The sequence below is a fragment of the Lathyrus oleraceus genome, chromosome 1, assembly GCF_024323335.1.
Source record: "Lathyrus oleraceus cultivar Zhongwan6 chromosome 1, CAAS_Psat_ZW6_1.0, whole genome shotgun sequence".
In the NCBI taxonomy this organism is placed as follows: Eukaryota; Viridiplantae; Streptophyta; class Magnoliopsida; order Fabales; family Fabaceae; genus Lathyrus; species Lathyrus oleraceus.
The window spans coordinates 53,026,785-53,053,040 of NC_066579.1; the positions used below are offsets into that span (position 1 = coordinate 53,026,785).

At 34.2% G+C, this 26,256-nt stretch overlaps 2 protein-coding genes across 3 annotated transcripts; one reads left to right on the top strand and one right to left on the bottom strand.

The window, feature by feature from the left end:
* Positions 1-5,574: 5,574 nt before the first annotated feature.
* On the top strand, positions 5,575-8,453 carry LOC127103821 (probable inactive receptor kinase RLK902). Its single transcript, XM_051041090.1, has 2 exons — positions 5,575-7,224; positions 7,546-8,453. Exons 1-2 carry the CDS (start codon positions 5,850-5,852, stop codon positions 8,181-8,183), a joined length of 2,013 nt encoding a protein of 670 aa, XP_050897047.1. The 5' UTR covers positions 5,575-5,849; the 3' UTR covers positions 8,184-8,453.
* A 1,844-nt stretch (positions 8,454-10,297) lies between these two features.
* LOC127103904 (probable serine/threonine protein kinase IREH1) lies at positions 10,298-23,444 on the bottom strand. 2 transcript variants are annotated; one of them, XM_051041161.1, is made up of 18 exons: positions 22,444-23,444; positions 19,023-19,087; positions 18,715-18,900; positions 17,238-18,617; positions 16,632-16,804; positions 14,371-14,617; positions 13,768-13,860; positions 13,498-13,638; positions 13,312-13,404; positions 12,956-13,160; positions 12,545-12,630; positions 12,357-12,445; positions 12,053-12,104; positions 11,909-11,965; positions 11,414-11,587; positions 11,230-11,310; positions 10,573-10,752; positions 10,298-10,465 (listed from the first exon to the last, which is right to left on the bottom strand). In XM_051041161.1, exons 1-17 carry the CDS (start codon positions 23,207-23,209, stop codon positions 10,672-10,674), a joined length of 3,969 nt encoding a protein of 1,322 aa, XP_050897118.1. In that variant the 5' UTR covers positions 23,210-23,444; the 3' UTR covers positions 10,298-10,465; positions 10,573-10,671. The 2 variants fall into 2 exon arrangements, with proteins under 2 accessions (XP_050897118.1, XP_050897166.1); XM_051041209.1 differs by having other exon boundaries at positions 11,230-11,307; positions 22,444-23,442.
* Positions 23,445-26,256: the final 2,812 nt, after the last annotated feature.

Consider the following 26,256-nt stretch of genomic DNA (forward strand, 5'->3'; position numbering starts at 1 on the left):
CTAAAAGGCAAACCTTCTAACTGGAATAAGAAAGGTACTCGTACATTTCAAGCTAGTAATTTTGATCAAGGGCTGCAATCCCCTCCGACTCAGCTTCCACTCACTACGAAACAACTAAATAAATTGTACAATTCCTCAAGTCTCTAACCCCTTATTGCTCTATAGCAACAAAAGGTAATTATGCATTTCTTAGTGTCAGTCACAGTCGTACTTGGATAGTAGATTCAGTTGCCTCTTATCACATGATTGGTGAATCTACTTTGTTCTCTTCATATAGTCTACGTGCAGGTAATCAAAAAATAAAAATCATAGATGGCTCTTTTTCAGCCATTGCAAGTAAAGGTTCGGTTATGTTGTCTTTAATGTTAACTCTTAAAAATGTCCTTCATGTTACAAACTTATCGTGTAATTTAATGTCCGTCAGTAAATTAGCCCAAGATATAAATTGTCAAACTAGTTTTTTCCAATCTCACTATGTCTTTCAGGATTTGAACTCAGGGAAGATAATTGGTAGTGCGAAGGAGAGTCGAGGAATCTACTACCTTGACATTGGATCTGCATCACAACTACCTTCAAAATCAATAAGTTCATGCTTTGAGTATTTTTATATTTTGAATAATAAAGATGACAACATTATGGTATATCATTTAAGATTATGTCATCCTAGTTTTCGTTACTTAAAACACTTGTTTCCTAAGTTATATCACAGTAAGAATTTGTCTTCGTTTAAATGTGAAGCATGTGAGATTGCAAAGCATCATCGTTCCCAATTTTCAATACAGTCTTATAAACCATCAAAACAGTTTTCTATTATTCATAGTGATGCTTAGGGCCCTAACCATACAAGTACACTCTCTCCCAAAAAATGATTATCACATTTATAGTGACCATACAAGAGTATGTTGGGTGTACTTGTTAAAGGGGAAATCAAATGTTTGTCAGGCTGTAAATAATTTTTTTCAATGGCGCAGAACCAATTTCAAACAAATATCCAAGTCTTTAGAAGTGATAATGACAAAGAATATTTTAACACTATGCTAGATGATTTTTTTTTCTAAAAGTTGGTATTGTACATCAAAGTTCATGTCCTAATACTGCTTAACAAAATACAGTGGACGAAAGGAAAAATAGACATTTATCGGAGGTTGATAAAGCTATACTTTTTTTGAATAAAATACCAAATTATTTGTGGGGGTGAAGCTGTTAATTGCGTATTTAATTAATAGAATACCCACCAAAATTCTCAATTTTCAAACTCCAAATAATGCCTTCAAATAATGTTTTCCTCGTACTCGTGTTTTAACAGATTTGACTTTAAAAATATTTAGTTGCATAACCTTTGTTCATGAACATAAAAATGTTAGAAAACTTGATCCACATCATATAGAATGTGTCTTTGTTGGATACTTTCCAACCCAATAAAGGATATAAATATTTTGATTCAAAAAACAAAAAAATATTTGTCATTATGGATGTTACATTCTTTGAAACATTTTTTTGATGACACTCATCTCATCTTCGGGGGGGGGGGGGGGGGGGGGGGGGGGGGGGGGGGGAGGGGGGGGGGGGGGATAAAGGAAGGTTCGTTTCAAATTGAGGACATGAGTTTTTAAAATAATTTATCTCTACTTGTACCACAAATTTCTGAGACTTTTACATCAGCACCAACAGAAAATGACCATGATTCTTTATCTGATCTTACTCCTGTTATGAATAAGGAACATTGTGAATCTGAGCCTACATTTTCTCTTGTAGAAAACAATGAGAATCCTGAAAATGATGATAATGCCGATCTAATTGAAATCCCACAAAATAATGAGTCACTTCAAGAAAAAATATTTGAATTAGGAAACATAACTTGGAAAGTGAAGGTTTTATTAAAAAGCACCATAAAGGAAAAGACAAGTCCACATCTCAACACTTCCAGGAATCTGAATCGGGGAATGATCAACCTCTTAATAAAAGGAAAGGTAAGTGTATCTATTTTCTGAGAGTTGTATTTTGTATCCTGATATAGATTCTCCTTTTACAATTAGAAAACTTCTCAAATCTTGCACTAGACACCCCATGTCCAATTTTATATCATATTCAAATTTGTCTCCATCTATGTTTGCCTTCATCTCAAAATTGTCTAGTGTAGAAATTCCAAAAAGTGTATAAGTTGCTCTAGAAATTCCAAAGTGGGGAGAAGTTGTACTTGAAGATATGAAAGCTCTTGAAAAGGATAAAACTTAAAGTGTTACGTCACTACCAGATAGAAAGAAAACAGTTGGATGCAAATGGATGTTTACTGTGAAATATAGTTCATATGGGTCAATTGAAAGGTACATGGCTCACTTGGTGGATAAAGGCTTTACTCAGACCTATGGTATAGACTACTCAGAGACATTTGCTCATGTTGCAAAATTGAACATTATAAGGATTCTTTTATCTCTTGCTGCTAACCTGAACTGGCCCCTATATCAGTTAGATGTTAATAATGTCTTTCTTAATGGTGATTTAGAAGAAGTATATATGGGCATTCCTTCTGGATTTGAAACCAATTTTGGATCAAATATATGCAAACTAAATAAGTCTTTGTATGGATTAAAGCAGTCCCCCAGAGCTTGGTTTGAAAATTCACCCAGTCCATTAAGAAACAAGGGTACATTCAAGGACAAGCTGACCACATCTTGTTCACAAAGTTCTCCCACGATGGGAATGTTATTGCCCTGGTTGTTTATGTTGGTTATATTGTCCTTACTGGAGATGATACAGTGGAAATGATAAGGATAAAAGAGAAATTGCAGTAGACTTTGAAATCAAGGACTTGGGATTCATGAGATATTTTCTAGGTATGGAGGTTGCTTGGTCAAAGAATGGTATTATGGTTTCACAACAGAAATACATTCTAGACTTATTGAAAGAAACATGAATAAGTGGATGTCGTCCTGCAGTTATTCCTATGGATCCTGATGCTAAACTTTGGGGAGAAGGTAATGTTCCTGTAAGATATCAGAGATTGGTTGGGAAACTAGTTTATTTGTCACACACCCGACCTGATATTGCTTTCTCAGTTAGTATAATGAGCCAGTTTATGCATTCTCCTTTTGAGGAACATCTTGAGGAGGTCTATAAAATATTGAGATATTTGAAGGAAATCTGGGAACATGATTATTTTTTAAGAAGACTAGTGAAAGAAATGTGTTTATCTTCACCGATGCTGATTGAGCAGGTTCAGTCGCAGATAGAAGATCAACCTCTGGATATTGTACCTATGTTTGGGGTAATTATGTAAAATGGAAGAGCAAGAAACAATGAGTTGTAGCTAGTAGTAGTGCAGAAGTCGAGTTTAAAGCTATGTCTCAAGGTATATGTGAAGGATTATGTATCCTTAGAGTCCTAGAAGAACTTAAAAATTGAGTTTCCATTGAAGTTGTACTTTGACAGTAAAGCTACTATTAACATAGCTCATAATTCAGTTTAACATGACAAAACCAAGCATATTGAGATTGATCGACACCTCATAAAGGAAAAGTTAGATGCTGGAATCATATGTCCACCTTTCATGACTTCAAGTCAGCAAACTGCAGATATCCTGACCAAAAGTTCGACAAGACCTATCTTTGAGCATTTGATAGATAAGTTGGGCATAATGATAAATATATATGCACCAACTTGAGAGGGGGGGGGGATAATTTATTTCTCTTTTTTATTGTTTCCGTTTATTTATATTTTATTCTCCATTAATGAGAGAATTAAGTGTATTGATTGTATTCTCACTATATAAACTAACTTTTGGCTGAGGAATAAAAAAAATAGTATTTTACCTATTATCTCCGATACTTTGGTAAGCATGAGATTTTTGAAACGCGATCGGTAACAAGTTGAGAGGTTGTGACCTAGAATAGGTTATCTCAGAATGGTGAGAATGAGTGAGGGAAAAAATCTTCATATTATATGTATTTTTTAGTGTTTGTTTTAGATTATCCTAAATGACATATTAATTTTTAATTAAAAGTATCATTAATATTTTTAATATTTTATCATTTTTAAACAATTTACATTGCTAAAAAATGGTAATATATCATAGGTGGATAAATTTGAACTATTCTATTAAAGCTGACTGATCTATTATCTTTTTTCGTGCAAACTAGTTGGATTGAGTCGGTAGTTATTTAGTTTGGATAATATAGGATTATTTTGGTCGGTCTTAGATAAATTATTTTGGATCCGTTGAAAACCAAACTCGATTGACCTTAACTAACATTTATTTTATTTAGTTTTATTATTATAGGGTTGACTCATTTTTAATAAAAACGAGGTTTATAATATTGTCAAGTAATTATCATCTTTATAATTTAATATTGATATTATGTACTTATTATGAGTATTATTTAATTTGTGATTTAAAGTGATAATGATTAAATTAATTTTAACTGTTATTAAAAATATTATCATGTAATAATAATAATATTTTTTTCAATAATAAAAAAATAGTTCTTCTTTGGTCAATTTTAAAATTTTGATATATATTTTTTAATTTTAAAATAAATATATGTATCTTTTATGAAAAATGAGACATTTTTATGGTTTTACCCAATAAATAATAAATAGACAAAATCCATATGATTTATCCGACAAATTGATTTAAATGAATCCGTCGACAATCAAAATTTTATCGGTTGAAATTAAACTTTTACGTCAAATTTAAGTTTTAGATTCAATATCGATGGTTCAACCCTCTAATATAGAACTCAATAAACAAAAGCGATAACAAAAATAGTAGTCTATTATAATTTTTTAATTTAAATAGCCAACATTTTCAATTAAACTCTCAAAGGAACAATGATTTCCACCTATTTTTCAAATTAAATCACTTAAAAAATGGAATTAAGAGGTATAGTCAATTCAATTGACGACCATATGCATTTCATAAGAAGTAATTGACGATAATGTACAAGACCTAAGTGGAGACACCTCTTATTTTTTAAATAAAAGTGTCAATTCAATTGGAGATACCTCTTATGAAATATATGTAATCATTAATTGAATTTGCGACACCGGTTAGTTCTATTTGTTTTGTTTGAAAGTGAATTAGTTTGAGAAATAAATAAAAATCATGATTACTTTATAAATTCGATTATCAATGTTGGTTATTTAGATAACAGATTTGTCTACTATACAAACAAATATTACTATGGTCTACTTTTAAAAGGTTAAATATATTTGTAATTTTATTTTTAGTCCTTCAAAATATTTTATTTAAATAATAATCCTTCTAAAATATTTTATCCACACTTTTGATCATCAATACTAAAATCGTTATTAAAACTGTCGTTAATTCAATTATTAAATAATAATTCGTCGATAATTCTATCATTAAGTTATAAACATCGTCGTTAAATTGCATAAGAAATCAAAAATATGAATATAATTTTTTAAGAAAATCATTCTTTAAAAATTTATTTTAAAAAAGTAAAAATAAAATTTAAAATAATTAAGAAAATCATAAACATATTTAACTCTTTTTTAAACAACAAAGACTATTAGATTGAATTTGATGGACAAATTTACAAGTCTTTTGTTTTTCTCCACTTTCATACTCCACTTCTCTTGGCGTGTATATCCAAAGTCCAACCTCACACAACCAAACAAAAATCAAACCTAAAACCATAACCGCTCTCTCCCTTTTTCTATCTCTCAAAAACCAATACACAACACAACACACACAAAAACCAAAACAACCAAAAAAAAAGGGTCTATGTAAGTGTTCTTCAAAACAACCAAAAATAAAAAAAAGGTCTATGTAAGTGTTCTTCAAGACAACCAAACACAGAAACACATTACAACAATTTCTTCAAATTCAAATGCAAATGAGGTTTCATAAACTGAAACTCTTCTTCTTTTTCCTTTTTATTCTTCTTCTTCTTCCTTTGGTAAAACCTGACTTAACTTCCGAACGCGCCGCCCTCTTAAACCTACGCGCCGCCGTAGGTGGCAGAACCTTTCTCTGGAACACCACCTCTGCAACTCCCTGTAACTGGTCCGGCGTCAAATGCGACCAAAACCACACTCACGTTATCGAGCTTCACCTCCCTGCTGTCTCACTCTCCGGCAAACTCCCCGCCGGCGTATTCTCCGACCTCACTAACCTCCACACACTCAGCCTCCGCTTCAATTCCCTCTCCGGTCCTCTCCCCTCCGACCTCTCCGCTTGCACCTCCCTCCGTAACCTCTACCTCCAGCAGAATCTTCTCTCCGGCGAAATCCCGGCGACACTCCTCCAACTCACCGGTCTAGTCCGTCTGAATTTAGCTTCCAATAACTTCTCCGGCATTATCCCGGTTGGGTTCCAAAACCTAACCCGTTTGAAAACGTTATATCTTCAAAACAACCGGTTCACTGGTTCTCTTACCGAGTTGAACCGGGTTGAACTCGCTCAGTTCAATGTCTCAAACAACATGCTAAATGGTTCAGTTCCTGAAAAGTTACAAACTTTTGGTAAAGATTCGTTTTTGGGTAATAATCTCTTATGTGGAAAACCCCTTAACCGTTGTCCTAATGAAGGAAGTGCAAGTAGTGGAAATGGGGGTGGAAATAGAAATTCTTCTATGGTTGATGATAATCAAGGGCTTGTAAAGAACAAGAAGAAAAGCAAATTATCCGGTGGTGCTATAGCTGGAATTGTTATTGGCTCAGTTGTGGTTCTTTTGTTTCTAGTTTTTGCTTTGATTCTTATATGCAGGAATAGTAATGGTGAAAAAACTAGTTCAATTGATGAAGTTGCTGCAACTTTGAAGCATAATCAGCATGATGAGGGGATTCATAGTGAGAATGTTGGAAATGGAAATGGGTATTCGCCGGCCACAGCTCTGGCGGTGCCGCCGGCTGTGGATGAAGGTGTTGTTGTTGGTGGTGGCGAGAAAAAATTGGTGTTTTTTAGGAATTGGGGTAAAGTGTTTGGTTTGGAGGATTTGTTAAGAGCTTCTGCTGAGGTATTAGGGAAAGGGACTTTTGGGACATCTTATAAGGCTGTTTTGGAGGTTGGTCCTGTGGTTGTGGCTGTGAAGAGATTAAGGGATGTGACCATTTCTGAGAGGGAGTTTAAGGAAAAGATCGAGCGGGTCGGAACGATGGTTCATGAAAATTTAGCACCTCTTAGGGCTTACTATTATAGTAGAGATGAGAAGCTTCTTGTTCATGATTATTTGCATATGGGAAGCTTATCTGCACTTTTGCATGGTGAGTGTTTGCTTTACTTTGCTTCCTTTTTCTATCTTTCTATATCTTTTGAGTTTCTTTCTTATGGCTTTTGATTTCTTTACTCTTTTCGATATAGAATTATGTTTACCGCAATTGGCATTCGAATAAGCTATATGTTGTTTTTTGTAAACCTTGAAGAACTTACTGAAATAAGCTGAAAACAGCTAATAGATTGTCATAACCTGTTTGCATAAGTCTTTTTTGTTAGTAGATAAGCTCAAATAAATCAATACAGACCGACCATTTGTTAAAGTCGCGATTATGCATCAGTCTTATAAGTCTTTTATATTTTGAATACAGGAAACAAAGGAGGAGGTAGGACACCTCTGACTTGGGAAATGAGATCAGGCATTGCACTTGGAGCTGCTCGCGGTATCGAATACCTACATTCGCAAGGGCCTAATGTTTCACATGGAAACATAAAATCATCTAACATCCTTCTAACCAAGTCCTATGATGCAAGAGTATCTGATTTCGGTCTCGCACATCTTGTTGGTCCTTCATCCACACCCAACAGGGTAGCCGGCTACCGTGCTCCCGAGGTAACCGATCCTCGAAAAGTTTCTCAGAAAGCCGATGTATACAGCTTCGGTGTACTACTCTTGGAACTTCTTACCGGAAAAGCTCCAACTCACGCTCTCATGAACGACGAAGGAGTGGACCTTCCGAGATGGGTGCAGTCAGTCGTTAAAGAAGAATGGACTTCCGAGGTCTTTGATCTCGAACTCCTAAGATACCAAAATGTCGAAGAGGAAATGGTTCAGCTGTTGCAACTCGCAGTAGATTGTGCAGCAACGTACCCTGATAACCGCCCTTCGATGTCGCAAGTACGACAGCACATAGAGGAGTTGCATAAGTCTAGCTTGAAAGAGGGTACTCAAGACCAAATTCAACACCCCGATTTCATCAATGACATAGATGATATCTCTTCTAGATGAGTATCTCAGAAGCCCCCTTATCTATTTTTTTCCTTAATCATGTGTGCTTATGTTGTAACTTTATTTAGGTTTTAATTATTCTATAGGTCTCGAAGCGTAATTTAAAATAGTTTAGGGGCCTAGAGCAAATTTTAACTTTTTTTAGCTTTGGCTTCAATTTTCATTAGCACCCTCCAACTTTGATGTATTTCCTTCTTTCCCTCTACAATTTCCACTGTACTACTACTATCTTAGGGGAGTGTATAATGCATATCTGTTCCATTAGAGTTATTTGGCTGTAGATTCTTGTTGAAGTCATTATTATTCTTGCTTTAGCATTCACTTTTGCTTTTGGTGAAACCTTTAACTCTGTTAAAAGTGAGATTATGTAGTTGCTGTCATGTTTGGTATTACTGTTACTAAGTTGGCATGGATCACAATCTTTAATTGTTGAGTCTTGTGAACCCCTCAAATTGGTAGAGATGGATGATTTATACCTTAAACCAACTTTGATTAACTTTTTCCTGACTTGGCTTGTGGTTATGATGTTGATAATTATTGAGTGGTTTATACATTATTTATTTATATTTATACATTTATAAACAAGTTTGATATTTATAAATCAACAACTTTTATAAATAAAAAATTAGTGTGAAAAATCAGTTTATAAGAATCTATAATTCAGTTTTACCTTTGAAAAAAATTACATTTTCTTGAAAAGGATACTTTTATCACAAACTTATTTGGCGCCAATTGAAATAAATTTTCAAAAAGTTGATATATGATATATTATGTATAAAGTGTTAAAGCCAAATAATTGTCTTGTCACATGTGCAAAAAGTTTGATATGATTTTTGTAAGCTTTATAGTTGGAGTATGGAGATAATCAGAAAAGATACTGAAAAAGAAAGAATAAACTTTGTAGCATGAGAATCAAATGAGTTTTTAAAAAATAAATTTTCAATTTGGTTCACAAACTATCACTATCTCTAATTTAGTCTTTAAATTATAGAAGTCTAATAGGCAATGCCTAAAATGTAATTTTGTTAGATCCATAATGATAAGAAACATGCTAATAGTGTTGTTTGTAATTCATGCTATCTTATCCTTAATGTAGATTTTGAAATTCAAATATCAAACCAAATCATTTCTCTCAAGTAAATACAAACCGAACTATCAAAACTTGTAACTTTATGGTGGGACCAAAATGGGATGGTACTGCAAATTAAAGTTAGCATTCTGAGATAGTGGTCCTACTCCTACTGTTCCCTCATTGTGTTGCATAGTCATTTTGTTGTTGATATGAGTGATCTAAACCCACTCCTTGATACTTGAATACTGTTAATGTTTTGAGGAGCTATTCAAATTTGGTTGAAAATGAATGATAATGAAATGAGTAAGTAAAGAGAAACAAAGATTGGCATCCCACCATTTTGCTACATGGGATGCTTTTGCCTCTTTGGTTATTGTTGTCATATTCTATCCAATTAATTGTCTTTGAAAATTTGTGAAACTTGTGTAATAGAACAGTCACAATCACATTGGACCGTTGTCATTTCCTTTATGACAACTTGACACTCTGCATTATTTTTGGCACTATATCCAAAAAACTAGTTAAACGTTAGATAGTTTTAATTTCCGGATTTGGTGGATTAAAGGCAATTGTGGTGGAATAAATATGGGACCATGATTTGCTGCAGTCAGGCTATCATGGATCCTAAGCCTTTCGATTTATCCTATGATCTAAATTAATATCAACATTTTTTAGTTATAGTAACATTAACTCATAAACAGTCTGTTCCAAATGTTGAACACTGAAAAAAGATGTATAGTCTAGAGACTACTAGAATATGAAGTCTTACTTGATCTAATGGTGATAAGAAGACTAGTGTATCGAGTTTAATAGCTGTACATGTTAAAATCCACATGGTGTTTTTTTTATCCATCCAAGAGTCGTCAATAAAACCCGAGAAATGTTGAATTGACTAAATCAATAAAAACCATGCCAGCGAGTTAATGACTTTAGCTTGTAAATGGCTAGATTGGTCGTTAATTAGATCCCCAAAATGCTCGAAGGGAGCACAAACTTCACACTTCAATTTTCTATAAGTAAATAATATAGTACTACAGTGGCCTGAATAAAATAGGATGTATTCTCATTACTAGCATATTAAAGGAAGTACAAAACAGAACAATGGGAGCTAATGTTATATGCATTTTACAATTTATACAGTCCTCAACTCATACACTATTGTCCTGTAACCTAATGTACATCCTGAACCACTTTAGAGTCTCTAAAATATCTGCAAAAATTCAGCAATACAAATTAGATCAGCAACAAGACATGAACGACTTATATGCGATGACAATCTAAAAGGCACTATGAAATAACACTTTTGCAGAATCATACATGTACATGTTATACAAACAACAACGATTGGTATGCCTCCAAATTGCTTGAATCATAGGTCCAAAATCAAATTCTGGACTTTGACAGAAGATGAGGCATCTATGCACTAGAATTTGTTGAGGGATCATCTTTCCATCCCTTGGTGAGATCATAATTGATTGACGCAAGCTGGGAAAGATTCTGAAAACCAAACAGAAACATTAATCACAATAAGAAAATATAGGTAAAAATCAGTAAAGTATAGCTTAATAGCATGCGACCGAATAGAAAAGGTAGGAAAAAAAACATCAGACTAAATATTAATGTTAAAATATTATAAAATATCTTATAGTGATTTAGAGTATCTTAGGGTATTTCTTATTATTATCATTATTTGTTCTTAGTGATTAGCAATAAATCTTTTATATCAAGTCAATAGTCATTATCAATAATATTTTTCTCTCATTTTTTACACATAATCACAAATTCAACAATCAATATCTATATATAGGTCCAAAAATATAAGGAGGCTAGGGGAGAAGCCATTCATCTTCCTATTCATCCCATATTAAATAAAGTTGAAGTGATAAGAAAAAAAGAACCATAGACCACACAAGATTCATGGGAGTTATTCTAATTTTTATATCATAAATATCGAATATAATTTGAGAGAATTACCTTAAAGGAGAAATTACTAAAAGAGTAATTGGCGGAAGAACTAGAATCAAACTCGGCAAGACCCCCACATTCATCTCCCTGCTTGTAGATAGATATGTTTGCAAAAGGAAGTCAGCCCAAAATACTTAAAATTGATATTTTATATTTCATATTTTACATTTAGCATTGCCAATAAATGCAGTACCACTTCATCATGGCGATTGCTCAGGCAACTGCTGCTGCCACTTAAGCTATCGGCATCACTTGAATCTTCAAAATCACTTGGCGGGTAAACAAGACCGTCAGAAGTATTCCATGAGTAGCGACTAGTGAAATAACTGGTGTCTAGAGCACTCTCAGAAGCAGGAACAAATGCAGCCTGCAAAACCAAATGATCAACAATGCAATTAACAATAAACACGTCTCAAATGAATTATCGTGGGTTGCTTTGTTTGGATTTTGGTAGAATATATTCAGAAAGAATTGTTGTAATGATATTTCCAGAGTGGGTTTAGAAGCTTTGCCTTTGGAAAGCTAAGAATCTAAGAAGTTTCACTTTTCTGAAAATCAATTCTACTCACAGCAGAATTGATTTTTTAATCTCCCAAATGCAAACAAACACACCAAGTACAGTTGAAACATAATTTACTAGACACCAACAACAGTTGGGATATTCTATCCAACCAGTCACTTGGCATACCTTTTGCCTGGCAAGCGTGTCCCAGTTAATATCCTTGAAGAAAACATGCTGCTTCACCTGGATTATTAAAATCCCATCAGTTTGTCATTTAAAAAATGATAAAACATCAGGGAAAACACACATGATTATAAGATATTAGATCACCTCGGATGCCCCTCTAGCTCCTAGTCTTTGATTAGGATCTTCTGTCAACAATCTGAAAATTGAATGTCTAATTAACTTTACTTGCTGGTTAATAGTTACAAGTTTGTATGTCAAAAGACATCCCGAATATAACAGTATGTAAGCAAAGGCCATATTTGCACTAACAAGCAGCAAAAACACTCGAAGGTAATTAAACAAATACTAGGAATCAAAGTTACAAAATCTGTAGTTTAAAACAAATAATTTCCAGACCAAAATGTGATAAAAACAGTGATGTACAGATAAAACATAGCATGTCCATTACCGATCAATAAGATCATGTGCTTCAAGACTCATTTCTTCAGGAACTTCAGGCCAAGGTATCTTACGATTAAGAATATTATCAAATATAGTCTACAAACACAAAATTACATAACATGAAGTGAGAATTAAATAAACTATCAAGAGAACAAAAATATAAATATTCATAACACAAAGAAACAAGGTATGAACCTGAGGATGCTCAGCATTGAAGGGTGGAATACCAACAAGCAACTCAAATAAAATGACACCAACAGACCACCAATCCGCAGTATACCCTGCAAAATTTGAACAAATATATTGTTGGTGGTATATTTGTAATAAAATACACAACAATAATACATGAGAGCGTTTACAAGTATACAATGCAAGTAAAACCACTAAATCGGCAAGTCACTATAATAACAAAAGGTTTGCTTATTTTTCATCATTGCACTCTAAGAACTTTTCCATACTGTTTAGCATCATTAAGAGTTTATTTAAACAGCAGAATTTTTCTTAAAAATTTCCATAATAGAGACAAATTTAATCTGCATTTTAAGAGATGCAAAAGAAAACAGAAAATGAACCACCTTAAACATAAAAATATGGGACTATACGAACCATGTCCAGTTCCTAAAAGTATCTCAGGAGCTAAGTAATCAGGTGTGCCAACAGCAGAACGCTTCTTCCTCCGTTCCCTTTGATCCTCCGATGTAAATGTTTCAGACTCATCCTCCTCAAGTAGGGATGTCCCACTCACTGCCGGACCAGACAAGTCATCTGTGCTGTTGATGAGACCTACTTTTGAAAGCCCAAAGTCTGTCAACTGCAAAAGTAGATAAAAGAAAAAATAATTGAGCTGACTAGCTGAGCATGCATAAAGTAAAAAAGTATAAACTATGCTCATGGGAGCCACAGGACACAAGAAAAATCAAAACTCAAAAGGACAATGTGAAAGTACACCAATCAAAAGTTACCTTGACATGACCGTCATGTGCAATCAATAAATTGTCCGGCTTCAAGTCACGATGAACCACACGCAATGAATGCAAATACTCTAATGCAAGAACCTACAGTTGGATGAAAAGTTTGAATTATAATACAAAGTAATAAAAGATAATTTTCCATATCTACCTACAGGAGGAGAGAACACCAATAGTTACCACTTCAGCCAAATATACACGGGCCACTTCCTCGTCTAGACATCCTAAATTCCTTAGTAATGAATACAAGTCTCCACCATTCAGATATTCCATGACAAGATACAAGTTCTCACGACATGTAAAAGAATAGAAAAATCGAACCTGATAAAATTTAAACAAATGTTAGAATAAGGGTACCATTTCTCAAAGCAACACAAAATAGAGTAACTAAAAGGGTACCATTTCTCAAAGCAGCATAGTATAGAGTAACTAAAAGTTAGGTCCACTAACCACAAAAGGATTGCGCACTGTAATTAAGATATCACGTTCTGCTAATATACTTTCTACAGCATTCTTACGGATCATATCTGCTTTCTTAAGAACCTGTCACAAAACAGTTAATATGGTAATAAACTATGGATTGGAAGCATAGAACAAGAAATATAAACAAACTTACAACACAAGTTAAAGGTTCCCAGCTACCAAAAAAGGTATTACATTGGAGGCAAAAGCATAATTAAAAAACATAAATATACTGAAGCAATAAACAATACAATACAAGAAAATCACTGCAGATTAGCAAAATTGGCAAAATAGTGAAGAAAAAACGCATGGTCGGACACTGCCTGCAGTATTTTATGAAAGACACAATATTCAGTGACATATATAGTATAAACTTGTAAGAAAAAACACACAAATTCAACACAGTAACATAATATTGTTAAACAAACATTTCTAAAAGCTACATGAATGAAGCAAAAGGAGACATGTTGGGAATGAAATGTATGCACAAATGGGTGTTCATATTTATGCAAGAGAAAAAACAATGACAGTCAAAACAATAAATGGAAGGTGGTGCTTAAACAGTAACTAGTGAGTCAAAAACATAATTACCTTTATTGCAAAAAGATCACCAGTCGTCCTCTTCTTAGCCAAGAAAACCCTTCCAAATGCCCCACGACTGATAGGTTTTATAATCTCAAAGTCATCAATAGAGGTACGATCCTTTGAAGAATGAATTGGGCTTGTTCTCAAGCTGCGAACCACATCATCTTCCAAGATGACATCATCATCCATTACAGGGCTATCTACATCTATCTTTTCAACATCCACCATCTCAGTAAGCTGCAAATACTTCTCACTGCAAAATAAATTACAACTTATTAAGAATAATCATCAGTAAATTGCTAAGAACACCTTGTATAGTTTGTGTTGAATAATGGAAATGGCAGGACGAGTGGGGAGCCAAGGAATAGTGTTTCCCCAAAATGTATTGACTTCAGATATAATCACGAGCAGAGCCATGTATTGACTTGGGAAGCGGGCAAGACCAAAAAAAGGCACACTAAGTAAACAAAATTTAAATTTCCACATGCATAACATGTGCAAGACATCTAATCCATAACTAATATTTTCTTATAAGTAAAAGAATATATAACTAGGTTGTGTACAAGAGGAACTGACAGGCAAGTGCAACTAGCATACAAACATCAGCTGATCTAATCATTCGGAAAAAAAATTAGAAGAGACAAAAAAACATCATCACCCCCTAAAAAATACAAAAAAGTAACTACTGAAAACATCTGTCATCCCTTATCTTCCAAATGGTGATGCAACATGCAGCAATATTAACAATGGATATTGTTGCAGTTGCATGTCTGAAAACACAAGGTACAAAGGCAGCATCTTCGATCTATGTAGTAAATTGGTTTCCCCTCTGTATATACAGTGAGTTTCCAACAGCCTCCATCTACAGTATCCCTCACTTCCACTTCAATCCATGCAATTCCCTTTATATTCTATGCTTTGTGGTATGGGTTGAGACACTAAAGGAGTGTTAAGGAGATCTAGGGTTTGATCCCTGCTACTAACAAATTCCCTCTCCCCTACAAATTAACAGCTAACATTTGCCTATCAAAAAATAAGAAAGAAAAAAAATGCTTTTTCTTTCTTTTGATTGCAACCCAGTTCCCTATTTTCTCACTTTATTAGACAGGTAAACCCTAAACAGAAGTCCACGCCTCTAGTTGATGCTCTATTTTTCTTGACCAAAACAGGTACTTTGTTTTTAATATTTTTATATTTATTATACTCCATGATTAAACCAGAAGCAGAATATGCTCCTGTTTTTTATGTTTTCTTATTCACCATACTTCATAACCGAGTCAAATCATCAATGTTCTGCAACATGCATTCAGAGACCAGTTTGAGTTCTTTAAAACAATAAGGCGTTGATTATGTTATGTTTCATGTTTGTAGCGTTCTCTTTTTCTGAGTTACTGTATTGAACTTTGTAAAGTTTGATATATACTAGAACATGTTGGAGTAATGTTTACTAACTTTATAATATAAGTTATAGATTTTTAATCACATGTCAGTACCACGCAGATATTCTTTAAGTTTCTTTACACAGAATATGTGTCTTCAATCTACAATACTTCAAAGCCGGAATCCTGATGGCTGCACAATACAATGCATCATTTGGCCTTTTTCCGTTCAGCCCCTTTGTAAAAGGACACTTGCTGAGACACTGACACCAGCTCCAATACCAATTTGATAGAAAAGGGTTTGGAAAAATGAAAATAATGAAAAAACTGAACTGCTTTCGTTGAAGAATTGAAAGAAGATCCAGGTTTTTTCGAGAGGACATGACAAGACACAGGTTTTTTTAGAGGATATGACAAGACTTTCCCATACCGAGAATGACAAGACTTTCCCATACCGAGAATGACAAGACTTTCCCTTACTCTGCTCTCACTCTGTCTATAACTACCTCAGTTAGCTGTCACTATTACTCAGACACTTAGAGGTTGCGAACCTCTGAGACTCTTATTTCTCCTAACATATACCCATTTGATTAGGGATTGTTGCCTATCACACAAGTACAGGCCATTATATGAAATACTTCAGGTGAGCATGACGAAAGTCTGACTAGTAATGCCAGAGAAGACACTAGAAAATGTAGTAGTATCATTATGGTATATGATTTGAAACCGTTATAAAAACAGGATTAATCTGCATCAAAGGTGTATCATTAACTAGAATTTACACCACAACTTATTCATAAAGAATTCACTTGCTGGATTTCAACGTTTACTAAGATGACCTTTTTTATTATAGAGATGCATTACATAATTTAACAGAAAGGTACTAACCGAATCAGCTTCTCAATGCGTGTTCCAAAGGTTTCCACAGTAAGTGCATCGAACTTCCTTCGTTCTACGACAACCCTCAAATCATCAAGACATGATAATAAATACGACGCTGTACGATCATCATCCAGACTAACATTGGCTGCACATCGTGCTATATCAGCAAGTTCATTCATCTACAATAATCCAAAGAATATAATTGGGGTGTTTAGGGACAGTTAACCTGATCGTGAATCAACATCATACAAAATGCTGAACACATAGGGAATACCATATGATAAAAAATGCTGAATTTAATGGATAATGCCATGACATAATTAGTACTCACTCCGTTCCTTTTTAAGTGTCGGTTAAACATAAACTCTGCAACCAAGGTAGTGAATTGTTGGAATTTTTTCCCATTCTACCCTCATTTTAAGTAGGAGTTATTGAGGATAAGGGTATAACTGACAAATGATAACCTTAAACTATCAAAACGACAGTTAAATAGGAACAAAAGAATTCTTCCAAAACAACACTTAAAAAAGAATGGAGGAAGGAGTAACAGTATATGACAAGAAATTAGAAATAATTGTCTTTTATAGAAGAGGTTAAAAAATAAGAGCATGCCTGAGGCAGATCATCATGTTCAGAATAAGCACCCTTCCCCGCCAAGAGCAAGTCAATCTGACTTGTCCTTGGTGTCAGTAAAGGAGACCTGGGAGTCATGCTCCCTGCAGATGATGTTGTCATACCTTGGTCAGACTTTGGACCAAAACGAGTTCTACATGATATAAGTGGCAATCCCTTTAGCTCATCCATAAAAACGGAATTATCAGGTTCAGGAAAACAGTCTAGCATATCCTCTGAGCCTCTGCGTGACCAATCACTAAGTTTAGGGGAAAGAACTTCAGATTCTTCGGTCATACTTGAATTTGACACTTTTGCAACATCAGGACTTCCGACCATTTGTTGTGAATCCTTCTGAGTAGATGATTCCATCATCTTTTCTAATGTTTCAGAAATTCTTACAAGACGCTCATTGACACTCAGACCCTTCTGATCACATCTGTCAGCAACTGCACAAATCCTTGAATGATCTTCAACATGTGAAGTCGGTACATCCTCTTCACATATTCGACAAATTATTGAATTATCTTCATTATTATTCTGCTGGTCTCCCCAATATCCCCAAGAAACTTTGTGTTGGTGCTTGGAAGCATGGTCATGGGAATCTTTGACTGCAAGAAGCTCAGAAGGCTTGGCAGCAGAGAGATCTATATCAGAATTTAATCTCTTATCTGATGTCTTTGAAGGTTCAACATCAACTGTGCCATAACTTCGGTCCTTCAATTGAACAGTTTCTTTTGGACTTTTTCCTGACGGAGATGGGAATTTTTTCCATGAAGCCATCCGGTTCCTGCCAGAAGGAGACTCAAAGTTTTTTAAAATGTCATCATCAGCAGGAGGCAACTGAATTTCTGGTTTCAAGACACCTTTTTTCCACCCCATGGTACTCTGCTCTTGGCTATAAGCTTTTTTTGTTGAAGCCTTTGAGGTCTTTGCAGCACTAGAACTTTTAGAATCCCTTACCACACTAGGAGGAATAGATTTTCCAGTAGAATGCAAGACTCTGGATTGACGGAGATTGACAAAGTGTTCATCCTCAGCCAAAGCACTTTCCTTGTGGAATTGCAACAACCTAGTACACCGTGTAAGAATGAAGAGCATTCGAGTATGAAGCTGCTTTAGTGTCCCCGGAGGAAGCTCTTGACGCCTATCATCCAAGTCCTGAACTATGCTTTCACACTGAAGCCAAAACTCCCCAGATGTGGTCATAGCACAGCGCCTGGCCAAAATTAGCAAGTCCTCAATTGTCTCTTGCCATTCAGGATGATTATCTGCATTTTTTTCAAGAACTCCAACCAGGTCTGCTGCAAAAATAGCCAGTTCAGAGTTCACCTCTTCCTTTTCTTTATCGAATTTAGCCCTAATAACAACCAAGATCTCCTGCATATAAAACAAGTAGAGCAATTTTCAAGAAATGTTTCCTACACAACACAAACTATTAACGCCACAATAAAATGTAAAATGGAAAGTAAAGTACCTCAAGGTTATTATTTAACCTTCGAGGCTTCCAAAACGGAAAAGGCCGGACACCTTTAGAATTTAACTCGTGCGAAAAACTCTTTATATCACCAGGAAACCTCTTTCCGGGGGCACTTGTGACACGTAATATAGCTTGAAAACGAGGAGATTCAGATTCTTTCGGATTCTCAAAATCATATGTGGCCTGAAAGAAACAATCAGTTTTTTTGCCAAAATAAATGAATTAAGTTGAATACAACAACTTATGCAGACAAATTTAATCAAAGCAATAACAGAAGATATCACAAACACCACACCCAGCAGTACCTCTGGCGTGCAAACATCTTCACTTCTTAAGCCTTCAGTCTGAGTCTGTGATGATGCCTGCTCTCCTGTTTAAAATAATGTGATAAGAAAAAGTAACATTTTGGTATTAAAATAAGCATAGTTTTGGAAGACACGCTTTAATACGGAAACAGTTCACACAATGATACAAATTGACAGTACATAAAACTGGACAAATAATGCACCAACCCAAAACCTACCACTCAAACATACCCCAAGCATTAACACATGACAAATAGGCGACTGAGGGAACATTACAGTTACAGTTACTTCACTTTACCAATACAAACATTCTGTCAACTCCAAAAACAGACAATAGATGAGCTTGTAAAATATAGATGCAGAAAACCAGAAAGTAATTTATTGGCTCCCTTTTCTTGGTGATAGATGTGACCATTATGATGCAGGAAGCAGTAAATCCACAAGTCAAACATTCAAAGATGGTTTAATGTTGATATTGGGATTAATTACCATATTTAGTCAAAGTAACATTTCACTTTCAGTAACAAAATATTTTTATAACTTCCAAAAATAAACATATTCAAGTAACATTTAGCAGTGTATTTCTTCTCTGAACCCTTGGAGATTTAGGGTACCAAGTTAACCTTTTTTGAGCTGTTTACTTGTGAAGGCTATACAGCTCTGTGGGATTTTCCTTCAACTACTATTGTTACCTATAAAAATATAAGTCTCGTCCTATTTAATATAGGCGATGAAACAGCAATGAAGAAATCATTTTGAAAGCAAAATTCTAGCCTCCTTGTTGTGTTTGTACTTAGAGTATCTCTTTCTATGGGGTGTGATGCCTAGTTCAAACTACTTTTAGTCAAACATGAGGGAACCGATTAAAAGCCAGGAAACCAGCCATTTCGAATTATTTGAAAAACTTGTAAACCCAACAGGTTATTATTAAATCCGAAAAACTGGCGGCAAATTATGATTTTATGGCTGACCAGATTTTTCTTTCCAACCTGAGTGGTGATCAAATTAGTGGCTTGGTCATTTGATCAAGTCAAACCCGGCCTAGTATTCAGGTCAAAATTATGGTCCCATTCGCTCAGATAGCAGTTCCAAAGATTTGAGTTCCATGGTTTCCAGTTATTGCAGCCAAACCCCATTGATGAAAAAGACATTTTTTCAGTGTTTTCGGTTTTTTATTTTAAATTGAGTTTTCAGTTAGTGTGTATTAGCCAACAACTTCACAAAAAGGGCTATTTAGTTCCTTGAATGATTCAATGAATTAGTAGTACTATGGTCCCCTTTTAAATATGAGTATTCAAAAGTAAAAATCTAGGTTAAAATACACTTTAGGTCTATGCAAATACGGGGTTTTCTGGTTTTTGGTCCCTTAAACCTATTTTGGACTCCCTCCTTCACTATAAAATCAGAACCATCATATTTTGTCCCTAAAGTCAATCTTACAAAATGCCGACGTGGCTAACAGTGCTTCATTTGGCACTTGGTGATGTTACATATTTTAATGGTGTGGGACATTTTTTGGGGTGATGTGACAACTTTTGTCTCACCCTCAACCCCATCCATCCCCGCTCTACCAAGAAACCAATTCAAAGTGAATTTTTGGGTCAGCATGATAAGAACTACCAACCACATCGCCTTTGAGTGCTTGGAAGGCCTCAACTCAACCAGGCCAATGATATCTCACTTTTAGGAGCCACTGGAACTTGTAGGAAACTTACCACCAGGAACCCTATCAACAAACATGTAAGCATTAGCAAAAAGTTGTTCCCTATCCGTAGTCAAATCCATCCCTACCATCCTCGTCGTCATACTTCGCCTTTGCCAAGGAGGCTTCATTGGGATTCTAGTAATCAAGTGCATTCGTTAAAGCACGGAAGGAACTGCACGTCAAAGAAGTCGAGAGGGAGATGCGGGGGCGCAAAATCCTAGTGATCAGGGGATGAGCAAAGCAGGATCATATGCTTTCATCAGCAAGTATTATGGTTCGCCGTTCGAGCATGTGGAAGACATATATCGGGAGAGGAGGTGGACTGGGCTTTGGGAATTGAAAGGAGATCGGGGTCGGCTGATCGTTTGGGTGTTTGGGGCTGCGATTAGGGATCCGTGATCAAATATATATTTTGCAATAAAAGGAAAATACCATTTTTCTATTTGAGCTGCGCAACTTTTTTCTTCTTAAAGGCCAGTAATATTTTATGCTTAATAATTATAATCGGTCGATTTTGAGGGAGATGGAAATTGAAAGGTGAATACACCGTACACAAGAGCATTTTAGGTATATTCATAAACAAAATGAACACATTAAACACATTATCTATTTTTCTTAATATATGTGAAAACAACAAAAGGGGCTTATAATAACGGACGGAGATTGTATTACTGAGTTACAATCCAAGTCAAATTCCATGCACCATACAAGAGAACTTCCGTTAATATATTTTATTGGTGAGGAAGAATATTCTCCCAAGAACGGATTTTCCCTCAAAAGCACCCTCTTATGCTCACTGGCATCTATATGGTCCAGTTTGCCTGATAGAATCAAACTTGAATTTGACCCTCAGAATTAGAACTGGACCTCAATTACAATTCTAATTCAAATTGTTAACATAATTTCATGGAATTAATAAATAACAAATTCATAATACTTGCATCTCTGATGTAGTAATAGATAATTTAAATTACAATTCAGAGTCAAAAAAGGTGAAAGTAAAATAAGCGTGAGTTTGCACGTCATTTGGGGAACATCTAGGGTTTCAATCTACTACGACCTATTTGAATTGGATTCAAAACAAAGAGACTATTAATTGTTCATTTTCTTTGATGCATGCACACTCCAACAACCATTGTTTTCATGCACTCTTGTTCCGTCTCCTCTCAACTATCGAGCTGTGACTCTTTCTACATGTGAACTTATAATTCAAACCAAGAAATCACATTTCTTAATCCAATAGAGATATTGTACCCACCTTACTAGAAATCACAATAATACCCATTTTATTCCTTATAAATCCCATTAAAAAACAAGTTAATAAGCCATTCTTCAAAAATATATAATCTTCAAAACAGGTTATAATGACACCCGACCAAAACTATATTCAAAACTTACCAAACTAAGATCAAGACGGACTTGACCGATTAAATTTTTTATTTAAAAATGTATCAGTTAAATTTTGATACCTATTGGTTAAGACATTTTAATTAGAGTCAAATATTTTAAATGGCTGGACCACCTAAAAAATCTTTACACCTCATACCAATTCAATCCTAAATGTATCTCCAAGATTTTCTTTCACAATTAGGCAAACACATACCCGTGCCATGATCACACAACATATCATCAATCATCACCACACTACCATCATAATCCATTACAAAAAAAGGATAATCGAACAAGATATATTAGACAGATTTGCACTAACGATACCTGCTTCCAAAGACGATTCACCATTCTGCAACCGCGACCGAGGCAATACTACCGGACTCTGTTCCATCGTCTGCGCACCACTCCCCCTCGACATACTACTCGAATTGCTTCCATTATCAACACTACCACCAATTCCCAAACCATCCCGAAACCCTACTCTATTCTGATTCCCAACTTCCTTCTTCTTCCCAACACCAGGCCTCGAAAGATTACTAGCACCAAGTGCCGCTGCAGCTCCTCCCTTATCACCTCTAAAACCAAAGAAACTCTCCTGAGGTAAAGGTCCCGATCTCGTCTTTATCCTGTTCAACCCTAAAGACGACGCCAGAATCGGCGAAACAGAAGCCGCTGCAGAAGAAGACGAATACGGTGAAGGCAAAGTCGACGGTAACTCCTTCACCTCCACCTTCACCACCGTTGCCGGAGTCAATTTCTTCGAACCAGAACGAGAGCGAGATTCCGACAGAATCTCACTCTCCTTTCCCTTTACAGCATCTTTCTTCTTAGCTCCTTCCTTAACTGGCGTCTTCCGACTAGCCGCACCTCCGATAAATCCGCCGCCGAGTCCACTTCCACCGCCGCCGCTGGTTCCGGCGGTGGAGGTGGAGGTGAAGGTGGAAGTTAGGGTTTGAGCAACGGTTGATTTAGGTTTTTTCTTATCGGATCTAGGAGAGTTTGAAGAGATTGATCGAGGACTATTGGAAGAAGCATCTGGACTAGAAGTATCAGATTTTTTGGAAGAGAAGAATCTTCCTTTGAAGACCATGTTTGGTTGATACAATTAAGCTCTAACATTACCAGCATGCTACTAGCAAACGCGACATTGAGTTGAAACGTGATTTTTCAGCTTTTTATAGTTTTGTTTGAATTTTGAACTGAGAAATGGAGAAAAGAAGTGTTCGAAGGAAACGATTTATTACCAAAAAAAATTAAGAACAGATAAGTGATTTGTATGGGAATGGATTTTAGAGAGAGAGCGCGTAAAAAGGGCTTTGGTGTTAATTTTTTTTTTTTTTTTTTGACTAAAAAGTGCGTTTAGGTTGGTTGAATGTGGACTTTAGAAAGGAGAAGAAGAAAAATGCGTGACTTTTTTACACTTACGGTTAAAAAAATGATATAAGGACTTTGTGAGATTCCATTTTCGATTCTTTGACTTTTAATTTTAGAGTTTTATGACTAGGATAAAAAATATAATTGAAAGAGTCTAATTTGCAATTTGAATTGTATTCTTCATTCTCTATCTTTTACTAATTTCTGATTTTGTTTTATCTTTTTTTTAATATTTAGTTGCTTTATTTTTATAAAAGTAAAATAAGTACATCATTAAGATAGTTTTAGTTTTCAATAGTTAAAATAAAATCAATTAGTTTATACTCTTTAGATTATTTAATTTTAGCATGTTTTACTTGCAAGTGTATTTGACATTCAGATTATTTTATTTTTTAATTATATATTTTTTTTAAATATTACGAACATAAAAGTGTGATATTATTTAAAGTTATCATGTTAATTTCGTGGACATTCAATACAATAGATGTGATAATACGTTTTTGACACTGCATTCTTTACATAATTTTTTTTTTGAAATTTGTAGCATCATTTTAACGCTATCATGTCAATCTCGTGAGTAATGATAACATATTTTTTACGATATATTTATCGTATAAACTTCTTTTCTGAAAATTATGACATCACTTTTAACGCTATCATATCAACCTCGTGAGTTATCTTCATTATAACTTGATTAGAAGTGCATCTACCATATAAATTTGTTTTTTTATAATTGTGACATAATTTAATGTTATATAATATTAATCTCAGTGACTAATTTCTATAATTTGAGTTACTGGACAAAATAAATGGTTTATATTGTAAAATGTTGTTGTAAATTGCATTACTAACATTATCGCAGTTAATTCAGGTTCATTTTAATAGTATAAACTTGGTTAGATGCATTATTTGTTGCACACGTACAAGGACCGAGCAACATTCATAACAATGTAGGCATATGCATTCACTTTAATTTACCTTTTATGTAATATCTTCTGTTTGTAATGTTAATACATATGACTATTAATAATACAATATTCAATCATTAAAGTCACTTATATCTCCACTAGCTTTTGCTATTTTTATTTATTTAAATTTCTTTAGAAAAAACATATCATTAATAACATAAATATATTTTTCATTTTAGTTTTCTGTTACCTAATTTTTTTAAAGCAAGCATGTACACTATTTTGCACCTAAATTTTACGTATTTTTATTTACTATTTTAAAATATAAAATACAATATTCTAATTAATAAATTATTTCAAACATTTATTTTATTTTCTTAATTTAAAAATAAGAAAATTCAAAATAATCTATAAATTTATATGTAAATATGTCCCACTAATCATATTTTCTAACTCCATCCTTGCATGGGTATCAAAGTAACAAATATGTGGTGTTGATCTATAGTAGAAGATTGATAATTAGAACAAATATGTTTATTTATTCTTCTCTAAAGATTCCTAGTTTGATGTAAAAGTAAATTTTAATCTCTTTATTTCAATGAGATATCGAGTAATCAAGCATCCAATTATTTTATTATCATATGGGAAATTTAGTGCAACGAATATGCCATCTATTTCATTTCAAACTTCTTATAGTGTAGGGTGGCCCTAACATGTTTTTCTTCAATAAACTCTACACGTAATGGACAAGTAAAGTCAATGGTAATCCTCTTATTGTCTTAAGAACAATTATCATAGGTCTATCACGAGTAACTTTAATTAATAAAAAAATTAGGCCACATGTTATCGATTTTTGCTATCGAGTCACTCGCCATTTATATTCATGTTACAGATGTTCAATTTTGGATGTGAGGAATTAAAGAGTCCATATTGAAAAGGATATAGTATCAATTTATTTTCATAAGTGAGAGCAATCATCACCAAACAAGTCGGTTTTGTATGGATGATTTAGACTCGGCCATAATTTTTAATATGGTGTCATAATCCATTGTGAGTGAACTCACTTTTAGTCATAATATTAAATCTATATCTAGTCTTATTTTCATTCCTCTATTGTCTTCTGTTTACACTACTATAAAATACACATATTGTAACATATTATTACCTCGGTTATTCAATCAAGCAAAGTAATAGCTCTTATTTAGGCATCTATGCTTTTTATTTTATTAAAAGACTTTTCACTACGGTCCATACTAATAATTGCGGTGATATGTTAAGGCTTACGGGCTTTGAATCTCAGGACAACAATTTTCTTTTTTATGGTTACAAAATGGGTGTGCCACTTGTAATCTTATATTTATATAAAAAAACAAACTAAAATACCTTTCACCACGGTCTAAAATAGAAGCCGTTGTGAAATGTATCTACATTTCATCATCGTCATTTTTATCAATCGTGATGAAAAATATAACTTATATTTAAGCAAAAGTTCTCTCATTCAAGACATAATAGATGTTTCTCTCATAAAACAAAATCCTAACATCTCTCACACGCCTTATCCTAATCTCCATGAACGGTTGTATATTATTTCATCACAAAATTCCAACATATCTTCTTCAACTTTTTAGGGATAAAGGAAAGGTGTTATACAATACTCGTTTCTTTCCATTCCTCTTCATAATTCATGTGTGTACGTATTTTCCACCTTTTATATTATGAGTTACGATATTTTTTTAATGTTTTTGTTAGGATATGTTAATGTATGTTGTTATTGATAAGAGTTGTATGTTATTGATTATTTTGATTTTGTTGATAAAAGTTGTACATTTTTGTTAAGGTATGTTGTTGTTCATAA